This window comes from Spea bombifrons, chromosome 1, assembly GCF_027358695.1.
Source record: "Spea bombifrons isolate aSpeBom1 chromosome 1, aSpeBom1.2.pri, whole genome shotgun sequence".
NCBI lineage: Eukaryota > Metazoa > Chordata > Amphibia > Anura > Pelobatidae > Spea > Spea bombifrons.
In genome coordinates, this window is record NC_071087.1 from 1,734,421 (window position 1) to 1,752,662 (window position 18,242).

Genomic DNA, 18,242 nt, shown 5'->3' on the forward strand with positions numbered 1-18,242 from the left:
AGGAAAGAAGAATTTTAGTTATGAAGAAAGACTAGAAAAACGGAACTTGTTTTCACTTGAAAAGAGACGTCTAAGAGGGGATCTGATCACACTGCACAAATATATACAGGGTCTGTATAAACAGCTCTCTAGTGATCTATTCACCAAGAGATCTCTACAAAAGACACGGGGTCATCGGCTGAGACTCAAGGAAAGGAGATTTCAGCATCAGCAGAGGAAAGGGTTCTTCACAATAAGAACAGTAAGAATTAGGAATTCTCTGCTTTAGGATGTTGTATTATGTAACTCTGTGGATAGTTTTAAGAAAGGTCCGGATGCTTTTCTGGTTCAGCATAACATGAGGGACTACAACTGGTAAAAGGACAGTCGTATCAGCAAGTTGATCCAGGGAGTAATCTGATTGCCGCTATAGAATCAAGAAGGCCCTGTTGTGGCATAATTGGAAATTGTCCGAAGTAGGGTTTTTTTTTGCCTTCTTTTGGATCATCACTAGAACTAGGTATGTGTGAAAGGTTGAACTTGATGGATTGAAGTCTTTTTTCAACCAACTATCCTATACTATTTCATTAAAAACCAGTAAGATGACCTCCCCGACATTAGTCAGTCTTAGCATTGAAGCCTTCTAGCCAGAGTAACTGGTTCTTATTCACATACATTTTCCTACTCAAATAGATTACATTATATATATATATATTTACTTAAAAACTATTTTTTAAGATACTGTTTTATTTATCAATCTTTTATCCTTCACTTCCTCCCCACAGGCCATTTACTCAGTACTACAGGCATCTCTTGGCTTTTATTTTTGCCATCGATGAGATAAACGGTAATCCGTATATTTTACCCAATGTGACTCTGGGATACCATGCACTCGATTCCTGCGGAGATGTGAATAAAGCCATAGACAATGTGTTACAGATATTATCCGGACCCTCTAGGACCGTCCCCAATTACTCCTGTAGAGGTCACGGCCAACTGGCTGGGGTTATTGGAGATCTGTCTTCAAAAACATCCATACAAATCGCCACCATACTGAGCCTGTACGATTACCCACAGGTAGGAGACACCTCTACAGGAGCCAACATCCCCTTTTTCTTTCGTGGCATCAGCATCAACCATAACTTCATCTATCATAACCTGAACAAGGAGTATAATTGATTCACTGTTCTCCCAGGATAGTTGGCTACAGGATGAGAATTGTTTGGTAGGCAGTCATTTTAACATTTAATAAAGCTTTTAGCTAATGGCTTACTGGAGTTGCCCCAGACCTCCTGTCCCCGGGCAGAGACAGACATTTCCGTAGAACTCTGGCTCAGTTTGCACAAAGTGTTTCGTTGTGTGAGGGTGTTTTGGAGGTCTTTGCTGGGGATTCATGTTCTGTTTAGCCAGGTCATGGAGTGCGTCTGTGTCCTATTTCTGATCCCATCGCCCGGTAATATTTTATAGGATGTTTTTAAGTTATAGCCGGACTGAATGTGGCTGCAGCTCCAGCCCTTCAAAGGGACAATCATGTAACCCGGCTGGAGCTCTTAATCAGCCAGCACAGCCCTGTTTGCCCTGACGACAGCCTCACTACAGGGGGGATAACACAGGTGGGGAAAACCATTGTATCCTGTAATCCCCTCACTTTATCCATTGCCTGTGTACTCCCTGAGCTGATAGAATTGTATGTGTTTGTAAATAAAGTTCTTGTTTTACGGCACAAATTGTGGTCTGACTGATCCATGGATACTAGGAGCTCCGTATGAGGGACTGACTGGTGATTCCTCAGCCCTCAAACAGGGGGACCCGGCCTTGGGTACGGTGACCCTGTAACAATGGCCATGACATGATATGACATTTTCATATACGTGCACACACATGGAACCCTTACAATATCAGGAGATAAACTTGCGTGTCTCTGCTTCTGCGGCCACATTTCTGATTGTAAAGGATGGGCTGTTTAATTATCTTTAATGAGGCGTTGCTTGGCTTCGTGTTTCAGAAAGAAAACCGAAGCCAAGAAAAACAGAGCTGATAGCTTGTTCATGACCCGCTTTGTGGCCTGGGGTTTTCTTATTTCTTTACATGCTCCTCTCCCTTTTTTAAATCTACTTTCCCTTTGCCCATCTTCAACTAGAATGTTTAATGGTTGCCCACATCTGGTAAGGAGATGGCCCTGGATCTCATCTGTCCCATCCTGTATCTAACCTGGGCTGTGCTCTACATTAACATCGGGGTCAGTGAGGATCACTCTGAGTGTGAATGGTTGCACCAGTGTGAGAGGTTCCTCTGCTGGCAATACCCCTAATACTGTTATCATAACTTAATTTAGTGATTAAAATTGTCTGTTTTTGTTTGGTTAGATCAGCTATGGAGCCACAGATCTTCTTCTATCAAACAAAAAATTGTACCCATCTTTTTTCCAAACCATTCCAAATGACCGGATCCAGTTTGATGCCATTATAAAGCTTCTGAAACATTTTGGGTGGAACTGGGTTGGTATCCTTGCTTCAGATGATGATGCTGGAGAGAGACAGACTCGGGAACTGACAAGCATGGGCGAACACCATGGTATATGCTTTGAGTTCACACTAAAGATACCTTCAAAAACTGATGATAAAATAAGTCAAGTGATAGAAAGAAACAAGCTTATTATTAACCACTCAACCTCGCAGGTTATTGTACTCACTGGGGCAGTTTCATTGGCATCTTTGTATTTGTTTAGTAAAGACAGTGGTGACATACACAAAAAGACCTTCATTATCCCAGCGAGTTGGAACATTCTTTTTCTTGGAGACGGTATGACGACTCCATTTGATGGTGGTTTGATGTTTACACATCCTATTAAGGCCATCCCAAATCTTCGGACTTTATTAGAGAATGTCAGTATGTTAACTCGACCCAATGACCTTTTACTGGAAGACATCTATTTATATTATTTCAATTGTTTAACTTCAGACCCCTTTTGGAATGAGTTAATGAAAGTAATCCATAAAGCATCATTTATGAACTGCACCAGGACAGACCGTATCGCTAAACTTGGCTACGCGTTGTATGACACTTTTAGGTTTCGGACCACACACCACGTGTACATCTCAGTCTATGCCATGGCTGTGGCTCTAGATAGATACCAACAAGACTTTTCAAAGAAAATAGGTAAACGTGCTGAAATATCTCATATACCTAACTTTAAGGTAAGCAAAGAATAAGATTTTTCTATAAATACAGATTTTTGTTATTACCAAATAAAATCATATATGCAGATTATTACTAGTTTTGTGATGAAGATTCTAATACTTTATTTTCTATACTTAAAGAAATAAAATGTTTAGTAGAATATTTTTTTTCAGGCATTTTTGGTACCAATATAAGAAAAAATGCTGGTAAGGGGTTTGAGATATTGTGAAGAGGATTTGGTAATGCATAGTTAACCAGCCGTTGCAAAAAAACCCCCCAAAAACTCTTTTTGGAAGTACTGTAGCACAGCAGCCTTGAGTATTTACAACCATCAAGAACAGAATTAGGATAAGCAAAATTTAGCAGCTGTCATGTTTTCCGGATTCTCGGTGCTCTGAGGTCTCTCCACTAAAAGGAGAGCTTTCTGGAGAGATTGCAGTAGAGTTGTGTTTCAGCTCCTTGACCCTACTATACATTATAAAGGACCATCCTCAGTGCAGGAAGAGCTTGGCTGGACCTGCCTAAGTGTCCTCACCCACTGAATTATACATTATACAGGGCCAACTCAGCCCTTCTTGCTTGAGAAACCTGCCAGTGTTGGATGTTTATTATGAATAGCGAAGTTTTGTATAATTTGTGGGAAGGATGAGAGATAATGAGGATTTCAGTTGTGATGAGGAATGGACAATGACCAGAATCACTCTTTTTCTATTCAAACCATAAGATATAAATCACAATATAACACAGGCAGCCTGGGAGCAGCAGGATAAAAACATATGCAAAAGATCCCTGTGTTTTTGGGTAATGTTATGACATTTTTAAATGAAATGAAGCGGATAAAACCTGTAATATGTGCACGTTTAATTTATTACAGAACTTTTTAAGAAGACTTAATTTAAAATACCCCAGTGGAAAGGATGTTTTCTTTAACGAGAATGGAGAAAATGAGTTTGTCTATCACATTAATAATTATGTAGTGTTTTCCAATAAAACTTACTTAGAACAACATGTCGGGATGTTCAATGTGTCCGCTCCAGAAGGAGAGCAACTTGCCATCAATAAAAGCAACATAACATGGAAATACAACTCCATGGAGGTCAGTGGGACTTAAGTGACTTATTGTCCTGACATAAAAGTAATCAGATAAAAAGATGAGAAGTATCTCTTTCAGGTAATATGTATCTCCGCACTCATATTATTTATGCTCATAGAATGTTGAATTTAAGTTGTAGGAAGGCCTGGTATACTTGTCACGTTACATTGCGTATATACCAGCCTATCTGGGGTGTATTCGCTAACCCGGGAGATCCCAGGAACTTAGTCCAGCTGAGCTCAGACTCTTTGGTGGGAAGATACAACTGCAACTCTCCCAACTTCCAGGTTAGAGAAGGCCCTTTGTCTTCTGAAAGATCTGAGAGATACACAGAGAGATGGACATTTTGTGCATTTTAGCATTATAGTGTATGTGCATACCTGGGAAACCTTCAGCAGTCTCCAGATAAAGTTATATTTCCCCAAATCAGTTTCCTCTCTCGATGAAGAGGGGAGCTCTGGGTAGCCTACTACGGGATGTTGATGAGGGAGTCATTGATCAGATGGTTAAACATAGATCACGCCGCTTTGTGATTTGTTCTGATATTCCTTTTAATAACGACTGCTTGGTTTTAAGATTCCTCGTTCTCGATGTTCTGAAGATTGTCCTCCTGGCTACAGGCGAGTTTTGCACAAAGGGAAACACAACTGCTGCTTTGACTGCGTCCCGTGCTCAGAAGGAGAGATCTCCAACACAACAGGTGCATAGCAAATGTTATCAGTTAATCCGATGAGATTACATTAAACCCAGATATAAAATCTGCAATGTGGTTTAGAGAACACTGTTAATTTTGGGACTCTATGGGGAAACCTGCCTTCAGTTTATTCAGATGAAATTCACATTTAGTCATTGAATGTGAAGCTTAACATCTTCTTCACCATGTACAAAGTCACATGAATTATTAACGAAGAGAGAGCAGACGGAAGTGATACGTCCTGACTTACTAACACTCGTTAAACAACTCATTTACATAACCCTTGTTTGCAAGTGTCTGCTACTTTCGATTTGCGGCTACAAACGTACTTTTTTATCAACTCTCCATCACTCACAGCTTAATTGACAGGCCACAGGGAGACTGAAACTGGTCAGATAACACAATGATTGTGTTAGTTCCCTATTATAATGTTGTATTGTCCTGCAGCTTGCAGTCTCTTGCGTCACGTTTAGTTGATAGACCTGAATGAGATTTAGAGATGTTCATGCACTCGCAGAGCTGGGCGTTGTGCATCGTGTCTATGAAAGTGATCTATCGTATTAAGTGAAGTACAAGTTGCATTCAGCTTCCGTCTTAGAAATCCCCATCTTTCGATTTCTGTTAGAATATGCTTTGTCTTGAATATCTAAACTTCTCCAGTGACCAAACAGCAATCAAGACCACAGCTATAAATTTTCCCTGATATGATCTCTCCCTGCTTTATATTTTCTTGAATACCTAAATACACTTTTCTTATTCTAAATAATAAACATATAAATGTATTGAAAAATAATACATATAAAAGACACAAATAAAACAATAATAAATGGGTGTAACAAAACATTGGTGACAGCGGAGCCAACAGATGATTTTGCCATTATTTCTGTTGATTTAGCAAAGTTTTTCCACCAAGATGTACCTGAGACTATTGGCCATTCATGTTCTATGTTTTTGAGTTTACCTTGCTCATGCTGAAATACAATCTGTGCTTCTTTTAATTGTTTTTGTAAGACATTTATTCCACATCTTCCCTAATCTCATCATGAATGATTTCATCATCCTCCACTATAGGAGAACTTATTGGAGCTGTCAACCTTCTACTCATGTATGTTGGCAACCAGATCTTAAATAATCTATTTTTCTGTTTGTCAGATTAGCTATGTTTGTCTGTATTAAAGTATTAATAAAATCCATACTTACCATAGATCAGCTGCTTGCTCAATCTGCACTCAGTATGATACACGGTTCTGGAATGCTCTTTCCTGCTCACCACGTGGTCTGGTAATGGTCCGGTAGTGTCAAATTACACTTTCTTCTGATCACTGCTAGATTTCTTTTTTTAGTCAGAGGATTTCAGATCTCTTCTGACAACTTCAGATCTGCACACCATCTCCCCTTTGTCGGAAGAGGAAAATTAAAAAAAACGTGCAGTAAAGGCTCGCCGTAGAAAACTGACTAAAGACTGGCTGGCTCGCCAATTTGTTAGAATATTCTTTGTCTTGAATATCTAAACTTCTCCAGTGACCAAACAGCAATCAAGACCACAGCTATAAAGTCTTCTTAAGCAGGTTTACTTAACAACAAATTAATATACATACAGTACTGGTTGCTGGAACAAATGGTGGTAACAGGTACTATAGGCTCAGTATTCTTGGTGAGACGAAGGTGAAAGAACGTAGAAAGAGACCTTGCCCTTGTAACCATGCATATTTTTACCCTTTTACATCTGGTTAGGGTATACGTTAAGGAATCCTATTGGAGCAGTCACATGATACACTGGCAGAAGACCCTCTAAGCTACGTCACATAATTGATAACATATGTTCCTATCACTCAAGTTACATTCAGGCTTAAAATGTGTAGAACAGAATAAAAGTATAAAATGATTTCTTAATGGCTGTTATTTGCTATATTTAACAACTTGGAAGTGCCTAAATTCTATGATTTATATGGATACTGAAGATACATTTGTATCGAACATGTACTGAGTTCCTCTCCATTATACTCACTGTGTTACGCGAGTGTCAGTCCATATTTAGTACTTTGTCGCTCTGGGCTGAGTGGAGCTCCACTGGACTTTATTGCTTTGCATTATTTTGGAATATTGAATAGTGCTCTGTAATCTACATTTTAATTATTACATCATTATGATACTTCTTTTAGATGGAGAGTCTTGCCAGAAGTGCCCAGAGAACCAGTGGCCAAATGAGAAGAAGGATACTTGTGTTCTGAAACCCACTGAATTTTTATCCTTCAAAGACAATTTAATTGCATTGGTGTTTAGTACAATATCAGTTCTTATGTCTGTCATAACCTCCATTATCTTGGTTATATTTATTTTGTACCGAGACACCCCCATTGTCAGAGCTAATAATAGAAATCTCAGTTTCGTCCTCCTGGTGTCCATCATGCTGAGCTTCCTCTGTGTGTTTCTGTTCCTTGGTCGTCCTGTGGATATAACCTGCATGCTGCGACAAACTGCTTTTGGGGTCATCTTCTCAATAGCCGTGTCTTCTCTGTTGGCCAAGACCATCATGGTCTGCATCGCTTTCAAAGCCACCAAACCCGGCAGCAAGTGGAGAAAATGTATTGGAGTCAAAATACCCAATTATGTTGTGTTTATTTGCTCATTTATTCAGGTTGTAATTAGCATCTGCTGGTTGTCTATTTCCCCTCCGTTCCAGGAAATGAACACTCACTCCTACCCTGGAAAGATCATTATTCAGTGTAATGAGGGGTCAGAAGTCGCCTTTTACACTTTTCTGGGGTACATGGGCTTCCTGGCCGCTGTGAGTTTCGTTGTCGCTTTCCTGGCCAGGAAATTACCGGACAGTTTTAATGAAACCAAGTACATCACCTTCAGCATGCTGATCTTCTGTAACGTCTGGATCTCTTTTATCCCGGCTTATATGAGCGTTATGGGCAAAAACACAGTGATTGTAGAGATTTTTGCTATATTAGCTTCTAGCACTGGAATTCTGGGCTCTATATTTTTCCCAAAATGTTTTATCATTTTGGTGAATCCCAGCATGAACACAAAGAGACGATTGCTAAATGTGGGATTTTAAGATGTGCCACTTGTTCGTTTTATATTTCTGCGGTAAAAAGTTATTATATATGTAACTTCTGCAGGGCAGTACTTAACCAGTCACTATACTCCTCCATGGTCACCTCTTAACCATGGGGACCCTGAGATCAGCAGCACCTTCACCTAGCTGGCTGTCTAAAGGGGATGTATCCAGCTAGGACAATTATATATTTTGCTATGAACTGAATGGTGACAACACACCAGTTTTCTATGTACAATAAACTGGAAAATATTTTATGTCCTTGTGGAAGAACGTAATAAATGTCATGCAACACAACATAAACTCAAACCCTCAATTATAACCACCCAAATTAGATGTATTCCTATCCTAAGGAATCCACAACTTGGACAGGACATACCCAAAACTCCCATATGGTAACAGTGTGGTGCCCTTTATATCTGCATTCAGATATTCATACCTTTACATGCTCTCTCACGCTCTCTCATTTTCTCCCTCATGTCCCCATCTTATTTTCCACTGCTCTGCTTCTTCCCTTGCCTCTTGTTCTATCTTCTTTCTTCTGCCTTATTTCTTCATTTCTCCCTTGTACCAGCTCTCTTTACCAGGCCTCCTAGAAAAGGGAGAAAGGCTAGCCACGCGGTGCTCCAAACAGCTAGAATATCACAGACGCAGAAACGCTTCTATTTCTCTGTGAATATGTGGATCCTTTCAGTGCCAAAGGGGTCAACAGTTATTTTGGATGGGCCGCATCCCTCCCTACTAGTGGTAGTTTAGAGAGGGACGAGCAACATTTACTATTCAAGGTGCTTTTCCACCTCGGGCTCATAAAATATCCCCTGATACTGCATCATACAGAGAGAAGTTAAAGAAACCCGTCAGCCATTTTGTTATTTTTTCTCCTGAATGCTTCTATCACTTAAAAACTCAGTTTAAAAGTTTATAGAAATATATTAACTGGTATATGCAATTAATATTATATTTGAAATAAAAGGATGCCTTAATATGTTAAGAGAGTCATCTCTCTCTCTCCATCCCACCGTCCCTTGCTGTGATATTTGTTTTTAAACAGCCATCTATATGTTGAAAATCTTTGTTTCTATCAAGACAACCCCATTGTCAAAAGACCAGAACTTTTGACAATGAGCATCAGTGTTTCTGTTCTTCGTTCGGCCTGTACATATAACCTGCATACTGTTTTCTGTGTTGGGCAGAACTAGCAAGGCTTTTAAAGCCGACAAAACTGGTAGATCCTGGATAAAGTAAGTGGAGGTCAAAGAGGTCAATTGACTTAGAAGTCTAGTGGATAATTGAGTTATCTTGTGTGTTAAAATTCTTGCAAATAATAATAGGCAATAACCCTAAGAGTTAGGGCTGTTAGGTGACGGGGGATCATATGCCTCAAACTTATTTTATTGTTCACCACCCTCAGGGTAATGAATACCAGTCCTTCTTTTCTTCTGAGGTCATGAAAAGTATTAAGCAGTCTGTCTGTCCTATTTCTGTCCCTAAACATTTCTGCCCCATTCACTTATTCATTCATTTACCCTACAGCATCCCCTTACCTCTTTCAGGGGACTTTCTCTAGCAGGGCTTTGACTCTCACTTAAAACGTGCTACTCTTAAGATTCAGATCTCGGCCCTAGGCTATACCGAGTTTCTGTTTGGCAGACCATGGATCATTTGTTTCAGCGAAGCAATCTCCAGGCTGAGACATAGGGCCATTCTTTATTTCCTCCCTGTTAACTGAACTTGGTTCTCAGACAGTTGATGGCTGCTCTTTTTGAGCTACTCGATAATGTCTCTTCCATACTTCTCACCCTCAAGGTGGTTCTCCTGGTTGCCCTTACATCGGCTTTGCTGTTAACCATCTGCTTATCACAACCAAAGTGCAGCTCTTTATATGTAATGAATAAAGTTCACATAACACTATGATAAAGGATATTGTCAAATACATAATAGTGATATATAGAAATAAAGTTGTGCCTATAGGATATGTGATAATAATCTCCTTACATTTCTATTACATTCACCAAATAAGAGTTCCTGCTGTAGATTTTTACTTTGCATTAACTAGGATTTAAATACTGATAATATTTAATATATTCAATTACATGTTATAAGCAAATTACATTATCAGTAGTCTTACAGAGTATAATATCACTAATATTATAAAGTGATTTGATTTTATTATAATATTAAATTCATTAAACTTGGCCATTTCTTTTGCACAGTAAAAACGACATCGCAGTCACACACTTGTTCCCAGCGGGAGATGATGTCAGTCTGTAAATGCGTTCTCCGTGGATTTGCTTAGAAATCAGATTGTTTGTCATTGAAAAGTTTCTCGGACTTTTTTTTGGCTTCACACACAGATCTCTGAATAAACGCGTCTCGGCCAGATATGTAATTACAGGGGCGACCCGGGAATTACAGTCAGAGGAAATCAGATGATGAAATAACCAGGAACTTTCTTACAGCAGAGAAAAGAACAAAGTCTCAGCCGTTCCCTCTGGAAATTGACGCTGAGCTTTGCTGTTAACCATCTGCTCGTCACAAACAAAGTGCAGCTCTTTACATGTAATGAATAAAGCCGTTTATATAACACTATGATACAGGATACCTCTAAATTAATAATAGTAATAATAATATTACTATTATATTTTATTTATTATTATAAATAAAGCCGTTCACATAACACTATGATACAGGATACCCGCAAATTAATAATAGTAATAATTATAAAAAACATATTACTATTATATTTTATTATTGTAAATAAAGCCATTCACATAACATTATGATACAGGATACCTCCAGATGAATAATAGTAATAATAATAATAATAATAATATATTACTATTATATTTTATTATTATAAATAAAATTGTACATATGATACAGGATACCCTCAGATAAATAATAATACTATATTACTATTATATTTTGTAATTATAAAGTTGTACATATAACACTATGATACCGGATACTGTCAAATTAATAAAAAATAGCACTTTTATTATTATGAATATTATGAATTATTCTTCACTATTATAAATTAAATTGTACCTTTCACACTATGATATAGGATACCGTCAATTAAATCATATTTATCATAAAAAATACTGTTGTCCATATTACAGTATTATATATGATAAATTACTATTATTATTATTATGATTATTATTAAATTTATGACCATCTTTCATTTCAAGTTATTTTTTTTATATCTCCCTATATATCTCAATATCTGCTATAATGGATTCATATTTGCTTTCAAGAGGTGTTTGAATATTGGCAATATTTAAAACATTCAGCTCCATGTTATTTCCTTAGTAAGCAAATGAAATTATCAGCAATATTATAAAGTACAATGTCAATAATATTATAAAGTGATTTGATTTTATTATAATATTAAATTCATTAAACTTGGCCATTTCTTTTGCACAGTAGAAACGACATCGCAGTCACACACTTGTTCCCAGCGGGAGATGATGTCAGTTCTGTAAATGTGTTCTCCGTGGATTTGCTTAGAAATCAGATTGTTTGTCATTGAAAAGTTTCTCGGAGTTTTTTTTGGCTTCACACACAGATCTCTGAATAAACGCGTCTCGGCCAGATATGTAATTACAGGGGCGACCCGGGAATTACAGTCAGAGGAAATCAGATGATGAAATAACCAGGAACTTTCTTACAGCAGAGAAAAGAACAAAGTCTCAGCCGTTCCCTCTGGAAATTGACGCTGAGCTTTGCTGTTAACCATCTGCTCGTCACAAACAAAGTGCAGCTCTTTACATGTAATGAATAAAGTTCCTATTACACTATGATACAGGATACCCGCAAATAAATAATAATGATAATAATAATATTACTATTATATTTTATTATTATAAATAAAGCCGTTTACATAACACTATGATACAGGACACCCGCAAATTAATAATAATAATTGTAATTATAACAATATACCGTTATTTGTATTAATTATTATTATTTCAACTTTTATTAAATATATCACAGATAATGAAAAGTCAAACATCATGAACTAGGCGAATATCAGACATTTGACTTCACATTACATCCCATTTCACAGAATGTATAACGGGCTTAACGTGAGGGCTAGCTGCGTATGGGTCTTTGTAAAGAGTCATATAGAGCGAGTGCCTGCAGGGGGCGGTGGAGAGGAAAGAGAATTGAAACACTTATACTATCCAGGTCTGTTCTGCAAATCATGCTAATGGAGTTTGGGCTAAATTAATTGCTGCGGGCCGTCGGGAACCATAAGGAACTTAATGGGAGGCTTAATATATTTATAATATATTTATTATTTCAATTTTGTAGTTTTGAAATAGTTATACCATAAGGTGACAATCTTATAAACTATTTCAGCTCCATCGAAACCTATATCTATTTATAATGTATTCCTAGTTTAGAGCTATGCATTACACAATATGATAATGAAAGAAAAATACATATTTTCCCCCAATTTGGAAGCTAAATCAATATTCCCACTATATAAGTCCGCACTCCCCTAAACCGGACACATGAGAAGGGGTTAAATCAAATGTATTTGTGATGGATAGGGGAGGCATTATGAAAGTGGGAGATTCACAATATGAGTTTCTATTGAGGATAAAATATGACCACGTACTGCGTATAACATATAACTGTTTATTGGTTATACCGTATTTGCCCGATTATAAGACGAGGTTTTTTCCAGAGCAAATGCTCTGAAAAATACCTGTCTTATAATCAAAGTCGTCTTATAATCAGACCTCAAATAGGTCTGACTATGAAACTAAGATCCAGATCCCCCGCAGCGCTGCAGAGGACCTGGATCCTCCTGTCTTATTCCCCCCTCCAACTTACCGGTGGTTCTGACTCCCCGGTGTGTTGTCCGGGCAGCGGGTAGATGTCTACACGATTCGCGTAGACAACTTCCGCTGCAGCCGCTGCGTCCATCGCGCAGACCTTCCCGGGCTGTCAGAGATCAGAGTTCCCCGCCCCTCTATACGCCACTCTGCCTCCTGAAATGCCTTATACCTCCCTATATGCCACTCTGCCCCATAATATGCCTTTTAACCCCCTAAATGCCAGAGTGGCATATAGGGGTGTAAGGCATTTCTGGAGGCAGAGTGGCACATAGGGGGTCAGAAGGCATATCATGGGGCACAGTGGCATTTAGAGGGTTAAAATGCGTATCATGGGGCACAGTGGCATTTAGAAGGTTAAAAGGCATATCATGGGGCACAGTGGCATATAGGAGGTATAAGGCATTTTTGGGGCAGAGTGGCAAGCCTGGGGGCAGATGTGCATAACTGGGGGGGCAGGTTGGAAAAAAAAGAAACAAAAACAAAATATTTTTCTCAATCATAGCTTTTATTAAAAAAAAAATTAGGTTACATAGTTTAGATGAATTAACATTTACTGGTAAAACTTTTCCTATAGGGTCGTCTTATATTCAGGCTTTTTCTTTTTTTCATAAATTAATATTCAGATTTTGGGGGGTCTTCATATAATCAGGGTCGAGCAAATACGGTATTCAATAAAAAAAAAGAACATTCATTTCCTGTTTTAATAAAATAACATAACATTTGTGGAAAAATATACATCCCAGTATTCCAGAATTTGCAGCCAAAATGGCAAAAATCTCTACGGCCACCATGTTCTTCCCTTTGCTCAGATTTTTTACGCTACGCGGCTGGTCATATTGTTAGGAAACATAACTTTTACTCGCTGTCTCTTAACTCTGCTGTGCTTTTAAATCTGCCAAAGCAGTTTGTCTTTTTAGAGGAAACAATATAATTGTATCGCCTCCAATATTTTAGCCTGGATATTTTTAACAAATCCAAAGAAGTTGACTGCTGCTGTATTATCAAAGGAAGAAACTGGCTAACTCTGAGAGGGATCTTGCGTGGCAGGTAGAGCACCAATGTTTGCCTACTAGGCAATTTCAGCACAGGGGAGGTTTTGGTGCCACCGCTAAGTGCCCCAGAGATCAGTGTACCCAAGAGAGTGTTGCATATATTTTGGAACTGCTTTTATGCGCAGGACATAGGGGAAAAGGCAGGCCCACTTTTACAATGGATTTGTGGCCTTCGGTTTTTAAGCTCATAGAGAGCTCTAATTGTAAGGAACAAATCTGATTTGTTCCCTTGTAAATACAATCACACTTTATCAGAATACTGATGAATCTATAAATTATACATTTTTATACAATAAGGCAGAAAGGGGCATTTGATCCAGAACACTTCCCCGATAGAGAAGTAATATGGAGGTCTGTACCTTCTGTAGGTAAGCTGGTATTAAGCCCCCATCTCCGAGGAAAGCACATTGGGGGGGTTTACTTAATGTCATAGAGGTGCCAAAAATCCTTCCAAAATCCCTGCTGGAATAAACATGATGGACATTTTATCCAAAACAAGAACCATATTTTGCACTAAATGTATGGTGGACTACAACTCCTATTAAGCTTAAACTGAGTTTGATGGTAGATGTAATCCAATCATTTTAGTGACAACTAAAGTCTACCTCTGTTACAAGAACTGCCGTGACCTATAGCTTCCACCATTTTCATTAAGCCTTTGGCTGAGATTGATAAGGTTGGTAGTGCATAGGAAGTGATAATGAGAGGCTGTAACTTAAGCTCTAGTGCCATAAAAGTTCTATATACTTACACAGCATGATGGGAGTTGCTACAACAGCTGAAACAGATGCTCCTCGTAGAGCTGGGTTTGTTTGCTGTACCGTTCTCTATGACTATAATCCTTACTGTAAATGTGTGTATATATATACATTTAGATATTTATATTCAGTATATATTTATAAACCTGAAAAGTTCTAACATTTTAGGAAACAATACATAATGTATGGAGTCCCCTACACTTTCTCAATTACATTTATTGCTGCTGCTCATTTGTTGCCCAACTCCTGCCAGGACCCAAAATGGAGATGCTGGCTATTCCTCCCATCCACCCTTGCAGGCAGGTCATGTGATCAGCTTCACCAATCAGGTGACAGTGTAGCTTTCCCTGGGTTTTGAGAGAGGATGTTGGTGACTGGAGGACAGGATATGAGAGGGAAACAGGAAGGAGCTCCAGGGTAGCAGAGCTGAGGACTAGGCCCAAGGCCAGCCCTGATTAGTTGAGTGCCTCCCATTTAGAGAGGCAATTTTTGGGAAATACCCTGCGCAAAGTGAGTGCTGTGCCCTGCGCATGCTAGCTGTTACTAAGGGGGTGCTCTATATTTACTTAGAAGGTGAGCTGTCTGAGAGGAGTTTGTAGGTGGCCATTACACTCATACACGCCATGCCCTGCAGCCATATGTGATATGTGGTGGGCAAAGTGGACCCCTGGAGCGTGTATTTCTATAATATAAATGATTATATAAAGTTGAGCAGCGCGATTGCTCTATAGCGTTGCGTCTCAGCTGTTATAATCCGCTTCAGTGACACAAATAAAAAATGCCCCGCATGAAGGGAGGAGCTTCGCTTTTATTGCAGCTCTCGTGACTGTATGCTTCATGTTGGCGCTGTAGAGCCGCCATGTAAAGATGAATTGCTTCAGTACCACGATCGTCAAAGCTGTATTATGTTTTATTATTTTTAGCATCCTACCTATCATATGTTTTTTTATTTTCATTTTTGTCATATTTCAAAATTTCTCTTTTCCATGTTTTGACTCCCCTCCCAAATTATACATCCTTTTTTTTAAATAAAAAAATAGGGCTTTCATTTATAACCAAAGAAAGAAGTAAAAAATAAATCTTAGGACTAGTTTACTAAAATAAAAAAAAATACATATTTGGCAATTTTGCTTAGAATTTCTTCTACACAGTAGGTGGCCCTGATAAACAGTTTATGTACCGCAACATCCCCTGATTACAGACATACCTCACGTACATATTTCTTATGTTCTAAAGGGCTACATACATCCCTTGCAAAGTACCCCATAGGATAGTATTTTTGTTGTCTTTTGACATTGCTTCTCTTCCAAGATAATCGGGAGCATTTGTAGCAGATAGAGCAATACGGGAAAGCAGATCAATTCATGGCACCTTTAAAGGAAAGAGGAAACTTAGACCACGAGTGAGAGTCATCCTCTAATTCAGCCCAAAGTGGGGAAATATTTAACTTACAGAGGTTTGTTAAAGTCGATGGAATTTAGAGGCCAAGATATTTTATGTATGGCTAGGAAACCATACATAAAAATGGGAAGACAAATTGCCTGTTATTTCACTTAAAACAAGAGACCTTTTTGAATCTGTCAAAAATATGTAATAATGAAAGGATAGCATTTTTCAGGTCAGACAAACAAAAGCAGATCATCGGCAAATGCTGCTACTTTGAGCTCGATTGTGCCCCTAACATCTGAAGAGGATTCAAGGATGCAGAGTAGGGGTACTATGTCCAGATTGAAAAAAACTTGTGATAATGGGCATTCGTGCCTCTGCCTAGGAGAAACCAAGCTGAATTGAGGTGGTTAACTGTTACTTGCTGCTTGGGATTGTTATAGAGATTCTGGCAGCCTTTTTTGGAACGTCTATACCGAAGGAAAGCGTTCTGGGTATTTGGTAAAATGAATTGTAATGTTTTGGCTATATTTTTTGCCACAATTTTTAGATCTTAATTGACTAAAGAAAGTGTCCGATATGAAGCCAATTGTTGTGGGTCTTTATTAGGTTTATTAGGTATTAAAGTCAGGTGGAGGTGTATCTGCATTTAGCAGACCATTAGCTAGATGTCAGGGTCCGCCATGCCTGCCAGGACTATGCAACAATTATTTCCAGTCATGTCTACCTGCAGCCACTAGTGCCCACCCTTCCCTGTCTTGAGACAGCTGAGCCTTGTTACCTGAGTGTAGCCCTGCCGTTATATACCTGCTCTGCCTTTCAGTCTGGGCCATTGCATTTGTTTGGCTTTGGTCCTTGATAGTCTGCTTGCACCTACAGATCTGGTTTCCTGTTCTAATTTCAAGTGTATGACCTTGGCTTCGTTCTCGATCCTGATTTGTGTACCAGACCCCGGCATGTCCCGGACTTACCTATCTTCCAAGCTGTGTGCCCTGCCTGAGGGCTTCCAAGCCGTGTTCTCTGCCTTTGCTACAGTGCCCCTGTCCCTGCTACAGGGCTCCCCCTGCCGTCTGCCCTGCCAGTGGGCTTCCTGACGTCTGCCTTGCCTAGCTCCGATATTGGTGCATTGAGTCTTTCCCTATCTTGAGCTTAACTCCAATTAGCTAGTAATTTTCCTGTTCTATTCCAGCGGAAAAACTTGAAAAATCATATGAGATTTCGGCTTTTTCCGTAGCCCATGTGTCAGAGAGTTTTTGCAGCTTTATATACATAGTGACTCTGATGCATTAAAGGCCAAATAGGCTGCATTGGAGGCTATCTACATGTGGAGAGAGAGAACGAGACAATGCGCCAGGAGAAAGAGATGTGCATAATAGCCCACTTTAGAGTCAGAATCTAGGCCACTCTGCAAAGATTTTTGGCTTCTTCTGGAGAGTCAGTAAAGAGAATCTTGCCTTTATGAGTTACTCTTAGTTGGACTGGATATAGTGTGGTGTTTAACCAAATATAAAAATATCTCACAAAGGTTTGTCTACTTTAACAGATATTTAATAAGAGACAAAAACATTGACAACAATACTTATGTCACCACATATAGCAGTGTGAATTTTACTTGATGATGGTATAGCTTGGAAAATACTGGATAGTAGGCCTGTTGTTAGCTGCAACTGTCGCCAAAAAGTCTTGAAAGAACAGCAGAAAAAAGTTTTCACTAAGCTTCCTAAATTTTAACCATGTCTGTGTAATTGAGAACCCCGAAGATCACAGCTCTGGGATGCTTATGCTGAAGTAGAGTGTCGCAGCTGTGACGGGAACACCCTGTACCCCGACTGGGTACACCCGCCAGACGATCCTTCCTTTTCCCCATGGCCACCGGGAACACACAACCTCAACCGTCCGGCAGGACTAGCCAGCAGTACACACAGAGCTTTGGGAACCTTAACGGCACTGTAGTATAAAGAAGCATAGCAGTACAGTTGTTTTTGATGCCCCAAGGTTAGTGCTTCTCTGTGAAAAAAATAAAAAAGTGCCAAGTGCCATAAGGCCACAGTGGACACAAGGTCTGCTTCTTCATTTTCTTCAGGGGTCGCACTCCCGAAGCATATGTGGCCCTTTCCTTCCCTCCCTGGCCATAAGGCCTGCAGGAGGGCCGGATCTTCTTGGTCCCTCCCCGCAAGGGT

The 18,242-nt window shown here is 39.2% G+C and overlaps 1 protein-coding gene across 1 annotated transcript; it reads left to right on the forward strand.

Moving 5' to 3' along the window:
* Positions 1-337: 337 nt before the first annotated feature.
* Positions 338-8,013, forward strand: LOC128467651 (vomeronasal type-2 receptor 26-like). Its single transcript, XM_053449328.1, has 6 exons — positions 338-354; positions 765-1,056; positions 4,034-4,255; positions 4,435-4,539; positions 4,829-4,952; positions 7,109-8,013. The coding sequence occupies exons 1-6, from the start codon at positions 338-340 to the stop codon at positions 8,011-8,013; spliced, it is 1,665 nt and encodes a 554-aa protein (XP_053305303.1).
* The last annotated feature ends 10,229 nt before the right edge of the window (positions 8,014-18,242 follow it).